This window comes from Salvelinus namaycush, chromosome 23, assembly GCF_016432855.1.
Source record: "Salvelinus namaycush isolate Seneca chromosome 23, SaNama_1.0, whole genome shotgun sequence".
Lineage (NCBI taxonomy): Eukaryota > Metazoa > Chordata > Actinopteri > Salmoniformes > Salmonidae > Salvelinus > Salvelinus namaycush.
The window spans coordinates 2,939,080-2,957,152 of record NC_052329.1 but is presented as its reverse complement, the minus strand read 5'-3'; the positions used below and the strand labels follow the sequence as shown (position 1 = coordinate 2,957,152).

At 44.1% G+C, this 18,073-nt stretch overlaps 1 protein-coding gene across 1 annotated transcript in view; it reads left to right on the top strand.

Moving 5' to 3' along the window:
* The window catches only part of cntn5 (contactin 5), a gene marked incomplete at its 5' end in the record, with an annotated part of 395,923 nt that overhangs the window by 151,347 nt on the left and 226,503 nt on the right, over nt 1-18,073 (top strand). Inside the window, 2 exons of the mRNA XM_038962131.1 lie at nt 7,149-7,278; nt 16,195-16,339. Of these exons, the coding sequence (XP_038818059.1) occupies nt 7,149-7,278; nt 16,195-16,339 (275 nt within the window). The remainder of the gene's footprint in view (nt 1-7,148; nt 7,279-16,194; nt 16,340-18,073) is intronic.

Below are 18,073 nucleotides of genomic sequence, written 5' to 3'. Positions count from 1 at the left end.
TATCATGTTGCTGTCTGAATCATCTCTTGTGTTTATCTCTACTAGAATATCATGTTGCTGTCTGAATCATCTCTTGTGTTTATCTCTACTAGAATATAATGTTGCTGTCTGAATCATCTCTTGTATTTATCTCCTCTAGAATATCATGTTGCTGTCTGAATCATCTCTTGTATTTATCTCTACTAGAATATCATGTTGCTGTCTGAATCATCTCTTGTATTTATCGCTACTAGAATATCATGTTGCTGTCTGAATCATCTCTTGTGTTTATCTCTACTAGAATATCATGTTGCTGTCTGATTCATCTCTTGTATTTATCTCTACTAGAATATCATGTTGCTGTCTGAATCATCTCTTGTATTTATCTCTACTAGAATATCATGTTGCTGTCTGAATCATCTTGTATTTATCTCTACTAGAATATCATGTTGCTGTCTGAATTATCTCTTGTATTTATCTCCTCTAGAATATCATGTTGCTGTCTGAATCATCTCTTGTATTTATCTCTACTAGAATATCATGTTGCTGTCTGAATCATCTCTTGTATTTATCTCTACTAGAATATCATGTTGCTGTTTGAATCATCTATTGTGTTTATCTCCTCTAGAATATCATGTTGCTGTCTGAATCATCTCTTGTGTTTATCTCTACTAGAATATCATGTTGCTGTCTGAATCATCTCTTGTGTTTATCTCCACTAGAATATCATGTTGCTGTCTGAATCATCTCTTGTATTTATCTCCTCTAGAATATCATGTTGCTGTCTGAATCATCTCTTGTATTTATCTCTACTAGAATATCATGTTGCTGTCTGAATCATCTCTTGTATTTATTGCTACTAGAATATCATGTTGCTGTCTGAATCATCTCTTGTGTTTATCTCTACTAGAATATCATGTTGCTGTCTGAATCATCTCTTGTATTTATCTCTACAAGAATATCATGTTGCTGTCTGAATCATCTCTTGTATTTATCGCTACTAGAATATCATGTTGCTGTCTGAATCATCTCTTGTGTTTATCTCTACTAGAATATCATGTTGCTGTCTGAATCATCTCTTGTGTTTATCTCGACTAGAATATCATGTTGCTGTCTGAATCATCTCTTGTATTTATCTCCTCTAGAATATCATGTTGCTGTCTGAATCATCTCTTGTATTTATCTCTACTAGAATATCATGTTGCTGTCTGAATCATCTCTTGTATTTATCGCTACTAGAATATCATGTTGCTGTCTGAATCATCTCTTGTGTTTATCTCTACTAGAATATCATGTTGCTGTCTGAATCATCTCTTGTATTTATCTCTACAAGAATATCATGTTGCTGTCTGAATCATCTCTTGTATTTATCGCTACTAGAATATCATGTTGCTGTCTGAATCATCTTGTATTTATCTCTACTAGAATATCATGTTGCTGTCTGAATCATCTCTTGTATTTATCTCTACTAGAATATCATGTTGCTGTCTGAATCATCTCTTGTATTTATCTCCTCTAGAATATCATGTTGCTGTCTGAATTATCTCTTGTATTTATCTCCTCTAGAATATCATGTTGCTGTCTGAATCATCTCTTGTATTTATCTCTACTAGAATATCATGTTGCTGTCTGAATCATCTCTTGTATTTATCTCTACAAGAATATCATGTTGCTGTCTGAATACTCTCTTGAATTTATCTCTACTAGAATATTATGTTGCTGTCTGATTCATCTCTTGTGTTTATCTACTAGAATATCATGTTGCTGTCTGATTCATCTCTTGTGTTTATCTCTACTAGAATATCATGTTGCTGTCTGAATCATCTCTTGTATTTATCTCCTCTAGAATATCATGTTGCTGTCTGAATCATCTCTTGTATTTATCTCTACTAGAATATCATGTTGCTGTCTGAATCATCTCTTGTATTTATCTCTACTAGAATATCATGTTGCTGTCTGAATCATCTCTTGTATTTATCTCTACTAGAATATCATGTTGCTGTCTGAATCATCTTGTATTTATCTCTACTAGAATATCATGTTGCTGTCTGAATTATCTCTTGTATTTATATCCTCTAGAATATCATGTTGCTGTCTGAATCATCTCTTGTATTTATCTCTACTAGAATATCATGTTGCTGTCTGAATCATCTCTTGTATTTATCTCTACTAGAATATCATGTTGCTGTTTGAATCATCTATTGTGTTTATCTCCTCTAGAATATCATGTTGCTGTCTGAATCATCTCTTGTGTTTATCTCCACTAGAATATCATGTTGCTGTCTGAATCATCTCTTGTATTTATCTCCTCTAGAATATCATGTTGCTGTCTGAATCATCTCTTGTATTTATCTCTACTAGAATATCATGTTGCTGTCTGAATCATCTCTTGTATTTATCGCTACTAGAATATCATGTTGCTGTCTGAATCATCTCTTGTGTTTATCTCTACTAGAATATCATGTTGCTGTCTGAATCATCTCTTGTATTTATCTCTACAAGAATATCATGTTGCTGTCTGAATCATCTTGTATTTATCTCTACTAGAATATCATGTTGCTGTCTGAATTATCTCTTGTATTTATATCCTCTAGAATATCATGTTGCTGTCTGAATCATCTCTTGTATTTATCTCTACTAGAATATCATGTTGCTGTCTGAATCATCTCTTGTGTTTATCTACTAGAATATCATGTTGCTGTCTGAATCATCTCTTGTATTTATCTCTACTAGAATATCATGTTGCTGTCTAATTCATCTCTTGTATTTATCTCTACTAGAATATAATGTTGCTGTCTGAATCATCTCTTGTATTTATCTCCTCTAGAATATCATGTTGCTGTCTGAATCATCTCTTGTATTTATCTCTACTAGAATATCATGTTGTTGTCTGAATCATCTCTTGTATTTATCACTACTAGAATATCATGTTGCTGTCTGAATCATCTCTTGTATTTATCTCTACTAGAATATCATGTTGCTGTCTGAATCATCTCTTGTATTTATCTCTACTAGAATATCATGTTGCTGTCTGAATTATCTCTTGTATTTATCTCCTCTAGAATATCATGTTGCTGTCTGAATCATCTCTTGTATTTATCTCTACTAGAATATCATGTTGCTGTCTGAATCATCTCTTGTATTTATCTCTACAAGAATATCATGTTGCTGTCTGAATACTCTCTTGAATTTATCTCTACTAGAATATTATGTTGCTGTCTGAATCATCTCTTGTGTTTATCTACTAGAATATCATGTTGCTGTCTGAATCATCTCTTGTATTTATCTCTACTAGAATATCATGTTGCTGTCTGATTCATCTCTTGTATTTATCTCTACTAGAATATAATGTTGCTGTCTGAATCATCTCTTGTATTTATCTCCTCTAGAATATCATGTTGCTGTCTGAATCATCTCTTGTATTTATCTCTACTAGAATATCATGTTGCTGTCTGAATCATCTCTTGTATTTATCTCTAATAGAATATCATGTTGCTGTCTGAATCATCTCTTGTATTTATCTCTACTAGAATATCATGTTGCTGTCTGAATCATCTCTTGTATTTATCTCTACTAGAATATCATGTTGCTGTCTGAATCATCTCTTGTATTTATCTCCTCTAGAATATCATGTTGCTGTCTGAATCATCTCTTGTATTTATCTCTACTAGAATATCATGTTGCTGTCTGAATCATCTCTTGTGTTTATCTCATTTTTTTCCCTTGCTTCCAGTTTAGCATTTAATTTGGTACAGCAGGGTTAATATAAGCCTCTGTCTGCCTGTCTGATCTAGGAAACAATGTTTCACTTTTGAATTTCAATCTCTGTACCATGTATAGTATGAAAGGTGTATTCATGATACAACACTGTCTCTTACCTGTGACTGTATTCATGATACAGCACTGCCTCTTACCTGTGACTGTATTCATGATACAGCGCTGCCTCTTACCTGTGACTTTATTCATGATACAACACTGCCTCTTACCTGTGACTGTGTTTATGATACAACACTGCCTCTTACCTGTGACTGTATTCATGATACAGCACTGCCTCTTACCTGTGACTGTATTCATGATACAGCACTGCATCTTACCTGTGACTGTATTCATGATACAGCACTGCCTCTTACCTGTGACTGTATTCATGATACAGCACTGTCTCTTACCTGTGACTGTATTCATGATACAGCACTGCATCTTACCTGTGACTGTATTCATGATACAGCACTGCCTCTTACCTGTGACTGTATTCATGATACAGCACTGCCTCTTATCTGTGACTGTATTCATGATACAGCACTGCCTCTTATCTGTGACTGTATTCATGATACAGCACTGCCTCTTATCTGTGACTGTATTCATGATACAGCACTGCCTCTTATCTGTGACTGTATTCATGATACAGCACTGCCTCTTACCTGTGACTGTATTTATGATACAGCACTGCCTCACGTGCCTTATTGCTTAAATAAGGCACTACTTAAATTTTGACTAGTGCCCTATAGGTCTCCCTATGGGTCTCCCTATGGATCTCCCTATGGATCTCCCTATGGGCACTATGGATCTCCCTATGGATCTCCCTATGGGCCCTATGGATCTCCCTATGGATCTCCTATGGATCTCCCTATGGGCCCTATGGATCTCCCTATGGATCTCCCTATGGATCTCCCTATGGGCCCTATGGATCTCCCTATGGATCTCCCTATGGGCCCTATGGATCTCCCTATGGATCTCCCTATGGGCCCTATGGATCTCCCTATGGATCTCCCTATGGGCCCTATGGATCTCCCTATGGATCTCCTATGGATCTCCCTATGGGCCCTATGGATCTCCCTATGGATCTCCCTATGGGCCCTATGGATCTCCCTATGGATCTCCTATGGATCTCCCTATGGGCCCTATGGATCTCCCTATGGATCTCCCTATGGGCCCTATGGATCTCCCTATGGATCTCCTATGGATCTCCCTATGGGCCCTATGGATCTCCCTATGGATCTCCCTATGGATCTCCCTATGGGCCCTATGGATCTCCCTATGGATCTCCTATGGATCTCCCTATGAGCCCTATTGGCCCTGGTAAAAGTAAGTCACTACAGTATATAGTGAATAGGGTGCTATTTAGGACACATCCAAGGTGTTGTAACATTGATAAGAGGAGTATGGCGATGGTGAATGGGGTATGTTGTGTTTCAGAGCAGGGTGGAGATGGTGAATGGGGTATGTTGTGTATCAGAGCAGGGTGGAGATGGTGAATGGGGTATGTTGTGTTTCAGAGCAGGGTGGAGATGGTGAATGGGGTATGTTGTGTATCAGAGCAGGGTGGAGATGGTGAATGGGGTATGTTGTGTATCAGAGCAGGGTGGAGATGGTGAATGGGGTATGTTGTGTTTCAGAGCAGGGTGGTGAATGGGGTATGTTGTGTATCAGATCAGGGTGGAGATGGTGAATGGGGTATGTTGTGTTTCAGAGCAGGGTGGAGATGCTGAATGGGGTATGTTGTGTTTCAGAGCAGGGTGGAGATGGTGAATGGGGTATGTTGTGTTTCAGAGCAGGGTGGTGAATGGGGTATGTTGTGTTTCAGAGCAGGGTGGAGATGGGGAATGGGGTATGTTGTGTATCAGAGCAGGGTGGAGATGGTGAATGGGGTATGTTGTGTTTCAGAGCAGGGTGGAGATGGTGAATGGGGTATGTTGTGTATCAGAGCAGGGTGGAGATGGTGAATGGGGTATGTTGTGTTTCAGAGCAGGGTGGAGATGGTGAATGGGGTATGTTGTGTTTCAGAGCAGGGTGGAGATGGTGAATGGGGTATGTTGTGTTTCAGAGCAGGGTGGAGGTGGTGAATGGGGTATGTTGTGTTTCAGCGCAGGGTGGAGATGGTGAATGGGGTATGTTGTGTTTCAGAGCAGGGTGGAGATGGTGAATGGGGTATGTTGTGTTTCAGAGCAGGGTGGTGAATGGGGTATGTTGTGTTTCAGAGCAGGGTGGAGATGGTGAATGGGGTATGTTGTGTTTCAGAGCAGGGTGGAGATGGTGAATGGGGTATGTTGTGTATCAGAGCAGGGTGGAGATGGTGAATGGGGTATGTTGTGTTTCAGAGCAGGGTGGAGATGGTGAATGGGGTATGTTGTGTTTCAGAGCAGGGTGGAGGTGGTGAATGGGGTATGTTGTGTATCAGATCAGGGTGGAGATGGTGAATGGGGTATGTTGTGTATCAGAGCAGGGTGGAGATGGTGAATGGGGTATGTTGTGTATCAGAGCAGGGTGGAGATGGTGAATGGGGTATGTTGTGTTTCAGAGCAGGGTGGAGATGGTGAATGGGGTATGTTGTGTTTCAGAGCAGGGTGGAGATGGTGAATGGGGTATGTTGTGTATCAGAGCAGGGTGGAGATGGTGAATGGGGTATGTTGTGTTTCAGAGCAGGGTGGAGGTGGTGAATGGGGTATGTTGTGTGTCAGATCAGGGTGGAGATGGTGAATGGGGTATGTTGTCTTTCAGAGCAGGGTGGAGATGGTGAATGGGGTATGTTGTGTATCAGAGCAGGGTGGAGATGGTGAATGGGGTATGTTGTCTTTCAGAGCAGGGTGGAGATGGTGAATGGGGTATGTTGTGTATCAGAGCAGGGTGGAGATGGTGAATGGGGTATGTTGTGTATCAGAGCAGGGTGGAGATGGTGAATGGGGTATGTTGTGTTTCAGAGCAGGGTGGAGATGGTGAATGGGGTATGTTGTCTTTCAGAGCAGGGTGGAGATGGTGAATGGGGTATGTTGTGTATCAGAGCAGGGTGGAGATGGTGAATGGGGTATGTTGTCTTTCAGAGCAGGGTGGAGATGGTGAATGGGGTATGTTGTGTATCAGAGCAGGGTGGGGAATGGGGTATGTTGTGTATCAGAGCAGGGTGGAGATGGTGAATGGGGTATGTTGTCTTTCAGAGCAGGGTGGAGATGGTGAATGGGGTATGTTGTGTATCAGAGCAGGGTGGAGATGGTGAATGGGGTATGTTGTGTATCAGAGCAGGGTGGAGATGGTGAATGGGGTATGTTGTGTATCAGAGCAGGGTGGAGATGGTGAATGGGGTATGTTGTGTTTCAGAGCAGGGTGGAGATGGTGAATGGGGTATGTTGTGTATCAGAGCAGGGTGGAGATGGTGAATGGGGTATGTTGTCTTTCAGAGCAGGGTGGAGATGGTGAATGGCGAGCTCATCATCCAGAAGGTCCAGCAGGCTGACTCTGGGATGTACCAGTGTGTCGCTGAGAACAAATACGGAGCCATCTACTGCAGCGCAGAACTCCACATCTTAGGTATGCTGTTGTTTTTCTCCTGTTGTTGTTGTTGTATTCGTTCCGGCACTGCGTACATGTATTTAGTCCTTGATACTCATTCCAAATTCATCCCAACCCCCCCCCCCCCTCCCCCCCAATGTTCTCAACTGTAAATAGCCTCAGGGAAAACCAAATCTATTGACTTCAATCCAGTCAATTCAGGAAGTAAACTAAGATTCCAATGTTTCTCATTGCTTGTAATTTAAATTTCAGTTTGCTTCCTGAACCAATGTTGCTGCATACCCTTCCACTATCTTAGGTCTGCTTGTGTTTGTCATTATGTTAAAGGGAAGGTCTGTTCTGGTGTGTTTGTCATTATGTTAAAGGGAAGGTCTGTTCTGGTGTGTTTGTCATTATGTTAAAGGGAAGGTCTGTTCTGGTGTGTTTGTCATTATGTTAAAGGGAAGGTCTGTTCTGGTGTGTTTGTCATTATGTTAAAGGGAAGGTCTGTTCTGGTGTGTTTGTCATTATGTTAAAGGGAAGGTCTGTTCTGGTGTGTTTGTCATTATGTTAAAGGGAAGGTCTGTTCTGGTGTGTTTGTCATTATGTTAAAGGGAAGGTCTGTTCTGGTGTGTTTGTCATTATGTTAAAGGGAAGGTCTGTTCTGGTGTGTTTGTCATTATGTTAAAGGGAAGGTCTGTTCCGGTGTGTTTGTCATTATGTTAAAGGGAAGGTCTGTTCTGGTGTGTTTGTCATTATGTTAAAGGGAAGGTCTGTTCCGGTGTGTTTGTCATTATGTTAAAGGGAAAGTCTGTTCTAATGAGAAAATGCAGTGCAGACAAAGTCAAGTCTTTTGTTGTGGCAAATTGAAATGTAAATGGCCTGTTTCTCAACCAAGGTAGAGCTGCTCTTTTCTTCACCTCTGTGCATGGCTGGATATCGGCATATGACATTGGATAGGCCACGGCCTGATAAGGGAGAGAGATAGCAATACGGGACGAAAACACAGCTTGAGAAGGCTGATTGGCAATCAACGGTGCTTGATTGAACCTTAACAGTGGTTAGCATGAAGAAATGAACGACAGAGGATGTATCCCAAAGGGCACCCTATTCCCTACATGGCACCCTATTCCCTACATGGCACCCTATTCCCTACATGGTACCCTATTCCCTATAATGGCACCATATTCCCTATATGGCACCCTATTCCATATGTGGCACCCTATTAGTGCACTACTTCTGAGGGGTAATGGAAAACAGTGACTTAGAGGGTTAAACAGTATTTAGCAGATTAACACTGGAGTGATAAATGAGCAGATGATAATGTGCAAGTAGAGATACTGGTGTGCAAAAGAACAGAAAAGTAAATAAATGAAAACAGTATGGGGATGAGGTAGGTAGATTGGCTGGGCTATTTACGGATGGACTATGTACAGCTGCAGCGATCGGTTAGCTGCTCAGATAGCAGATGTTTAAAGTTGTTGAGGGAGATAAAAGTCTCCAACTTCAGAGATTTTTGCAATTCGTTCCAGTCACTGGCAGCAGAGAACTGGAAGGAAAGGCGGCCAATTGAGGTGTTGGCTTTGGGGATGACCAGTGAGATATACCTGCTGGAGCGCGTGCTACGGGTGGGTGTTGTTATCGTGACCAGTGAACTGAGATAAGGTAGAGCATTTACCTAGCATAGACTTATAGATGACCTGGAGCCAGTAGGTCTGGCGACGAATATGTAGCGAGGGCCAGCCGACTAGAGCATACAGGTCGCAGTGGTGGGTGGTATAAGGTGATTTGGTAACAAAACGGATCTCTCCAGGTCTCCTCCAATTCTCCACTCCTCCTTTCCCCCTCTCCTCACATCCTCCTCACATCCTCAAATTGGTCATTTTGATTTAGCATCAACATTTTGGGCCCTGTTACTTCAGGCATCATATTTAGAGAATATGAACCCTAACGAATGAACCATCACAAGTTTCTGTAACGTCACATTGATTTCTTGTTCATTCCCAACCCTGAGTCATATAGCAAATATGTTGAGACCATGACGTGTTAATTACATGAAGCAGATGCAGTCTCTGTGAACACCATAAGGCTCTGTTTTCTGATCATGTTAAGCAAAGTGACTGAGAATGAGATCCCTCGCCACTCTCTCCTTCCTGCCTCCCCTCCCCCTCTCTCTTCCCTGCCTTCCCCTCTCTCCTTCCTGCCTCCCCCTCCCTCTCTCTTCCCTGCCTCCCCCTCTCTCCCCCCTGCCTCCCCCTCTCTCCTGCCTGCCACCCCTCTCTCGACTCCCTGCCTCCCCCTCTCTCCCCCCTGCCTCCCCCTCTCTCCTGCCTGCCACCCCTCTCTCCCCCCTGCCTCCTCCTCTCTCCTCCTTGCCTCCCCCGCTTCCTCTTGCCGTTAAAGAACAGTCAGAATGAGGAGGTTTGGACGCTGCTGATGGTGATTAATATTCTGGTAACCATACCCTACAGGTATACATTCTTACTCTCTGTCTGTGTCCTTTGCGAGGATGTCCTCAAGCAGCAGCTATCAGGACAGATTACATGGCTAATAACACCTTGGAGATGAGTCATCACTTGAGGCTACATAGGGGTCCCTGGATGCCCCTCGCCTCTGATCCTGTCACAGCTCCTCTGGGAGAAGGGAAGGAGGGATGAGGGGGATCCTGTCACAGCTCCTCTGGGGGAAGGGAAGGAGGGATGGAGGGGGATCCTGTCACAGCTCCTCTGGGAGAAGGGAAGGAGGGATGAGGGGGATCCTGTCACAGCTCCTCTGGGGGAAGGGAAGGAGGGATGAGGGGGATCCTGTCACAGCTCCTCTGGGGGAAGGGAAGGAGGGATGGAGGGTGATCCTGTCCCAGCTCCTCTGGGGGAAGGGAAGGAGGGATGGAGGGTGATCCTGTCACAGCTCCTCTGGGGGAAGGGAAGGAGGGATGGAGGGTGATCCTGTCCCAGCTCCTCTGGGGGAAGGGAAGGAGGGATGAGGGTGATCCTGTCCCAGCTCCTCTGGAGGAAGGGAAGGAGGGATGAGGGGGATCCTGTCCCAGCTCCTCTGTAGAAAGGGAAGGAGGGATGGAGGGAGATCCTGTCCCAGCTCCTCTGGGGGAAGGGAAGGAGGGATGGAGGGTGATCCTGTCCCAGCTCCTCTGTAGAAAGGGAAGGAGGGATGGAGGGTGATCCTGTCACAGCTCCTCTGGGGGAAGGGAAGGAGGGATGGAGGGTGATCCTGTCCCAGCTCCTCTGGGGGAAGGGAAGGAGGGATGAGGGTGATCCTGTCACAGCTCCTCTGGGGGAAGGGAAGGAGGGATGGAGGGGGATCCTGTCACAGCTCCTCTGGGGGAAGGGAAGGCGGGATGGAGGTTGATCCTGTCCCAGCTCCTCTGGGGGAAGGGAAGGAGGGATGAGGGGGATCCTGTCCCAGCTCCTCTGGGGGAAGGGAAGGAGGGATGAGGGTGATCCTGTCCCAGCTCCTCTGGGGGAAGGGAAGGAGGGATGAGGGGGAGATCCTGTCCCAGCTCCTCTGGGGGAAGGGAAGGAGGGATGAGGGGGATCCTGTCCCAGCTCCTCTAGGGGAAGGGATAAGGGAGATCCTGTTCCAGCTCCTCTGGGGGAAGGGATGAGGGAGATCCTGTCCCAGCTCTTCTGGGGGAAGGGATGAGGGAGATCCTGTCCCAGCTCTTCTGGGGGAAGGGAAGGAGGGAGATCCTGTCCCAGCTCCTCTGGGGGAAGGGATGAGGGAGATCCTGTCCCAGCTCCTCTGGGGGAAGGGATGAGGGAGATCCTGTCCCAGCTCCTCTAGGGGAAGGGATAAGGGAGATCCTGTCCCAGCTCTTCTGGGGGAAGGGATGAGGGAGATCCTGTCCCAGCTCTTCTGGGGGAAGGGAAGGAGGGAGATCCTGTCCCAGCTCCTCTGGGGGAAGGGATGAGGGAGATCCTGTCCCAGCTCCTCTGGGGGAAGGGATGAGGGAGATCCTGTCCCAGCTCCTCTGGGGGAAGGGATGAGGGAGATCCTGTCCCAGCTCTTCTGGGGGAAGGGAAGGAGGGATGGAGGGAGAGGGCTGTGGAGGGAGCCTGCCATGACACAGGCCCGTTTTTCTAGGGAGGGAGAGTGGAGGGAGGACCGGGGAGGAGAGGAGGGGGGAGACACTGGAAGGACAGAGCTGTCGGGCCTTTAGGACCCAAATCATTAGGACCCAGATTATCCTGGTGTTGTATCAGCAGGTAGCCTAGTGGTTAGCGCGTTGGACCAGTAACCGAAAAGTTGTTGGATCGAATCCCCGAGCTGAAAAGGTAAAAATCTGTCGTTCTGAAATTGAACAAGGCAATTAACCCACTGTTCCCTGATAGGCCGTCATTGAAAATAAGAATTTGTTAGAAAAAGGTCAAATAAATAATATCAAACAGCTACAAATCATTAGGTCCCTGATGATCCTGATCAAACAGCTCTGTTTGTTTTATATTTAGGGTTTGAATATAGTAGTGTTTGATACAATATTATCAAAATGTTTTCAATTATTGTTTTGTAATACTGGTTGCTACTAAACTAAAACACATTTGTATTGCATTTTCCTCAAATAAGAAGGCTTCGCAGTTAAGTCAAAAGTTTTATTTTTTAAATGTATTTATCTAAACTATCTCTACATATACATTGCAACAGACGTGATCGCAGTATACTGTAAATGCTATGTACTAATTGTTTTGACGTAAGGCAGCATGTAAAGTACACTGCTGTCAACGTACTGTACTATCTTCCATCAAAACAGTTAGTACATAGTGCAGTACGTTGACAGCAGTACACTGTACATGATATGTACTAATTGGTTTGACATAAGATAGTACAGTACGTTGACAGAAGTGTACTGGACACCTCGCTGCTCTGTTCCCTATGAGCTCTGATCAGACTGGACACCTCCCTGCTCTGTTCCCTATGAGCTCTGATCATACTGGACACCTCCCTGATCTGTTCCCTATGAGCTCTGATCATACTGGACACCTCCCAGCTCTGTTCCCTATGAGCTCTGATCATACTGGACACCTCCCTGCTCTGTTCCCTATGAGCTCTGATCATACTGGACACCTCGCTGCTCTGTTCCCTATGAGCTCTGATCAGACTGGACACCTCCCTGCTCTGTTCCCTATGAGCTCTGATCATACTGGACACCTCCCTGCTCTGTTCCCTATGAGCTCTGATCATACTGGACACCTCGCTGCTCTGTTCCCTATGAGCTCTGATCATACTGGACACCTCCCTGCTCTGTTCCCTATGAGCCCTGATCATACTGGACACCTCGCTGCTCTGTTCCCTATGAGCTCTGATCATACTGGACACCTCTCTGCTCTGTTCCCTATGAGCTCTGATCATACTGGACACCTCTCTGCTCTGTTCCCTATGAGCTCTGATCATACTGGACACCTCTCTGCTCTGTTCCCTATGAGCTCTGATCATACTGGACACCTCCCTGCTCTGTTCCCTATGAGCTCTGATCATACTTGACACCTCCCTGCTCTGTTCCCTATGAGCTCTGATCATACTGGACACCTCCCAGCTCTGTTCCCTATGAGCTCTGATCATACTGGACACCTCCCTGATCTGTTCCCTATGAGTTCTGATCATACTGGACACCTCCCTGCTCTGTTTCCTATGAGCTCTGATCAGACTGGACACCTCTCTGCTCTGTTCCCTATGAGCTCTGATCATACTGGACACCTCCCAGCTCTGTTCCCTATGAGCTCTGATCATACTGGACACCTCCCAGCTCTGTTCCCTATGAGCTCTGATCATACTGGACACCTCCCTGATCTGTTCCCTATGAGCTCTGATCAAAAAGAGTACACTCTAAAGGTCAAAGTGTAAGTTACCATTTGGGATGGAGACGTTTTAAGGTCAATGCAATGATGTCTGTGATTTGATCAGTTGATGTTTGGCTTGAAAATCTTTGAGTCATCTGATTCGTCAGCCCACATAACACTTCCCTCTGGACACTTTCGGCATTTAGCAGTAATTATCTGTTAATGTTAAAGTTGAGGATGGGAGGAGGGTTGAATCATTGGACATGTTTAGCCTCTGCTATAAACACTTTACTTTATTTACGGACCAGATCATTATGACTGCATCTTTCTCATAGGACATCTACTGTAAAAATATCCATATATTGTAGAAGATTATACAATAAAATCCCTAAAATGTTCAATATTTTGTGTTATACCTCCTGATACGTGTTGATGACCAGAAAATAATTATGACAAAAATAAAATATTCATAGTATACATGTTACGCGACTGTGACCTGTTACGCTACTGTGACCTGTTGTACTACTGTGACCTGTTACGCTACTGTGACCTGTTATACTACTGTGACCTGTTATACTACTGTGACCTGTTATACTACTGTGACCTGTTACGCTACTGTGACATGTTACGCGACTGTGACCTGTTACGCTACTGTGACCTGTTGTACTACTGTGACCTGTTATAGTGCTGTGACCTGTTATAGTACTGTGACCTGTTATACTACTGTGACCTGTTATAGTACTGTGACCTGTTATACTACTGTGACCAGTTATAGTACTGTGACCTGTTATAGTACTGTGACCTGTTGTACTACTGTGACCTGTTGTACTATTGTGACCTGTTATAGTACTGTGACCTGTTATACTACTGTGACCTGTTACGCTACTGTGACCTGTTGTACTACTGTGTCCTGTTAAAGTACTGTGACCTGTTATACTACTGTGACCTGTTAAAGTACTGTGACCTGTTATAGTACTGTGACCTGTTATAGTACTGTGACCTGTTATACTGCTGTGACCTGTTACGCTACTGTGACCTGTTGTACTACTGTGACCTGTTGTACTACTGTGACCTGTTATACTACTGTGACCTGTTATACTACTGTGACCTGTTGTACTACTGTGACCTGTTGTACTACTGTGACCTGTTATACTACTGTGACCTGTTGTACTACTGTGACCTGTTGTACTACTGTGACCTGTTGTACTACTGTGACCTGTTACGCTACTGTGACCTGTTATACTACTGTGACCTGTTGTACTACTGTGACCTGTTGTACTACTGTGACCTGTTATACTACTGTGACCTGTTGTACTACTGTGACCTGTTACGCTACTGTGACATGTTACGCGACTGTGACCTGTTGTACTACTGTGACCTGTTATACTACTGTGACCTGTTATACTACTGTGACCTGTTGTACTACTGTGACCTGTTGTACTACTGTGACATGTTACGCGACTGTGACCTGTTACGCTACTGTGACCTGTTGTACTACTGTGACCTGTTACGCTACTGTGACATGTTACGCGACTGTGACCTGTTATACTACTGTGACCTGTTGTACTACTGTGACCTGTTATACTACTGTGACCTGTTGTACTACTGTGACCTGTTGTACTACTGTGACCTGTTACGCTACTGTGACCTGGTATAGTACTGTGACCTGTTATACTACTGTGACCTGTTATACTACTGTGACCTGTTGTACTACTGTGACATGTTGTACTGCTGTGACCTGTTACGTTACTGTGACCTGTTGTACTACTGTGACATGTTACGATACTGTGACCTGTTACGCTACTGTGACCTGTTATACTACTGTGACCTGTTATAGTACTGTGACCTGTTATAGTACTGTGACCTGGTATAGTACTGTGACCTGTTGTACTACTGTGACCTTTTATAGTGCTGTGACCTGTTATACTACTGTGACATGTTATACTACTGTGACCTGTTACGCTACTGTGACCTGTTGTACTACTGTGACCTGTTACGCTACTGTGACCTGTTATGCTACTGTGACCTGTTACGCTACCGTGACCTGTTATAGTACTGTGACCTGTTATAGTACTGTGACCTGTTATAGTGCTGTGACCTGTTATGCTACTGTGACCTGTTACGCTACCGTGACCTGTTATAGTACTGTGACCTGTTATAGTACTGTGACCTGTTATAGTACTGTGACCTGTTATACTACTGTGACCTGTTGTACTACTGTGACCTGTTATACTACTGTGACCTGTTATAGTACTGTGACCTGTTGTACTACTGTGACCTGTTATACTACTGTGACCTGTTATACTACTGTGACCTGTTATACTACTGTGACCTGTTAAAGTACTGTGACCTGTTAAAGTACTGTGACCTGTTATACTACTGTGACCTGTTATAGTACTGTGACCTGTTGTACTACTGTGACCTGTTATACTACTGTGACCTGTTATACTACTGTGACCTGTTATACTACTGTGACCTGTTATACTACTGTGACCTGTTATACTACTGTGACCTGTTATAGTACTGTGACCTGTTATACTACTGTGACCTGTTATACTACTGTGACCTGTTATACTACTGTGACCTGTTATAGTACTGTGACCTGTTGTACTACTGTGACCTGTTATACTACTGTGACCTGTTAAAGTACTGTGACCTGTTATACTACTGTGACCTGTTATACTACTGTGACCTGTTATACTACTGTGACCTGTTGTACTACTGTGACCTGTTGTACTACTGTGACCTGTTATACTACTGTGACCTGTTGTACTACTGTGACCTGTTACACTACTGTGACATGTTACGCGACTGTGACCTGTTGTACTACTGTGACCTGTTACGCTACTGTGACCTGTTATACTACTGTGACCTGTTACGCTACTGTGACATGTTACGCGACTGTGACCTGTTACGCTACTGTGACCTGTTACGCTACTGTGACCTGTTGTACTACTGTGTCCTGTTAAAGTACTGTGACCTGTTATACTACTGTGACCTGTTAAAGTACTGTGACCTGTTATACTACTGTGACCTGTTATAGTACTGTGACCTGTTATACTACTGTGACCTGTTCAACCGTATCCAGGTCCCTTTTGTAAAAGTGGATTCTAACCTCAAGGGTGAATAAAGGTGAAATAAAAATGTTTTTTTGTCTGTTCCACAGCGTCACCCCCAGTCTTCAGCCCTAACCCTGTCCGTCTGATCGCCACGCTGGGGAAAGACATGTTGCTGGCGTGTAGACCCCGAGCATCTCCCAAGCCTAGAGTAACATGGAGGAGAGGAGACAGACGCATTCAGCCCAGCAGAAGGTATGGATGGAATCTGAAAAGATTTGACAATGTTTAGGGGCAGTTTCCCAGACACAGTTTAAGCCCAGAAATGGACTAAACATATGTATCTGCGTTGTGCTTTTCAGTCCAGGACTTAGTCTGTTTCTGGGAAAATGCTCCTAAAACTATGTTCTTCCTCAATTGTACATGGAGGTTCAAAGAATATGTGTCTTGTGCTTTATCCTAGCCTCCCCACATACACCCTCACTGTCTTGTGCTTTATCCTAGCCTCCCCACATACACCCTCACTGTCTTGTTCTTTATCCTAGCCTCCCCACATACACCCTCACGTTGGAGTGGTTTAAGCAGAGAGTGGCATTTTATATGTGGACCGTTGTTAACATTAGGACTACAGAGAGTACAAACTCTCCTGTTGTTAACATTAGGACTACAGAGAGTACAAACTCTCCTGTTTCTATTAGGACTACAGAGAGTACAACCTCTCCTGTTGTTAACATTAGGACTACAGAGAGTACAAACTTGTGATTGATAGATTATTATCCAGTCTGTGTTGGAACGTGTGATTGATAGATTAGTATCCAGGCTGTATTTAAATGTGATTGATAGATTAGTGTCCAGGCTGTGTTGGAAGGTGTGATTCATAGATTAGTAACCAGGCTGTATTTAAATGTGATTGATAGATTAGTATCCAGGCTGTATTTAAATGTGATTGATAGATTAGTGTCCAGGCTGTGTTGGAAGGTGTGATTCATAGATCACTATGGTGGCTGTGTTTGAACGTTTCTGTAGTCCCAGGATAGGAGATAACGTGGTATAAAGGGGTAGATGTTCCTAGCTGTAGTCCCAGGATAGGAGATAACGTGGTATAAAGGGGTAGATGTTCCTAGCTGTAGTCCCAGGATAGGAGATAACGTGGTATAAAGGGGTAGATGTTCCTATCTGTAGTCCCAGGATAGGAGATAACGTGGTATAAAGGGGTAGATGTTCCTAGCTGTAGTCCCAGGATAGGAGATAACGTGGTATAAAGGGGTAGATGTTCCTGGCTGTAGTCCCAGGATAGGAGATAACGTGGTATAAAGGGGTAGATGTTCCTAGCTGTAGTCCCAGGATAGGAGATAACGTGGTATAAAGGGGTAGATGTTCCTAGCTGTAGTCCCAGGATAGTTTGAAAAGGTGAACTCTTCTGTTCTATTATGGGGAGGAACGTGGTCACATGTCTTGTTTACCACGTCTATCTCAATACAGCCGCTGAAGTGAAATGTCAACCAATCAGATAGGTTGTCTCCTTTCTTCTCCTTCCCAGAGAGGGATCCTCACAACCTTATACTGTGCAATTGGAAAAGAGTTTTATCTTGCTGTTTAATGCATCTTCTTTTATGAAAAGAGTGTGTGTGTGCATGTGTGCTTGGGATGGGGCTTAAGCAGCGGGGTTGTGGAACATCAATCACTGTGAGTGACAGCAGCTGAAATGATCTGTCAGTGTTGAGCATTGAGATATAGTGAAAGAGGGACCAGGATGTTGAGAGGTAGTGGAAGAGGAACCAGGGTGTTGAGAGGTAGTGGAAGAGGGACCAGGATGTTGAGAGGTAGTGAAAGAGGTACCAGGATGTTGAGAGGTAGTGAAAGAGGAACCAGGATGTTGAGAGGTAGTGGAAGAGGGACCAGGATGTTGAGAGGTAGTGGAAGAGGGACCAGGATGTTGAGAGGTAGTGAAAGAGGGACCAGGATGTTGAGAGGTAGTGAAAGAGGGAC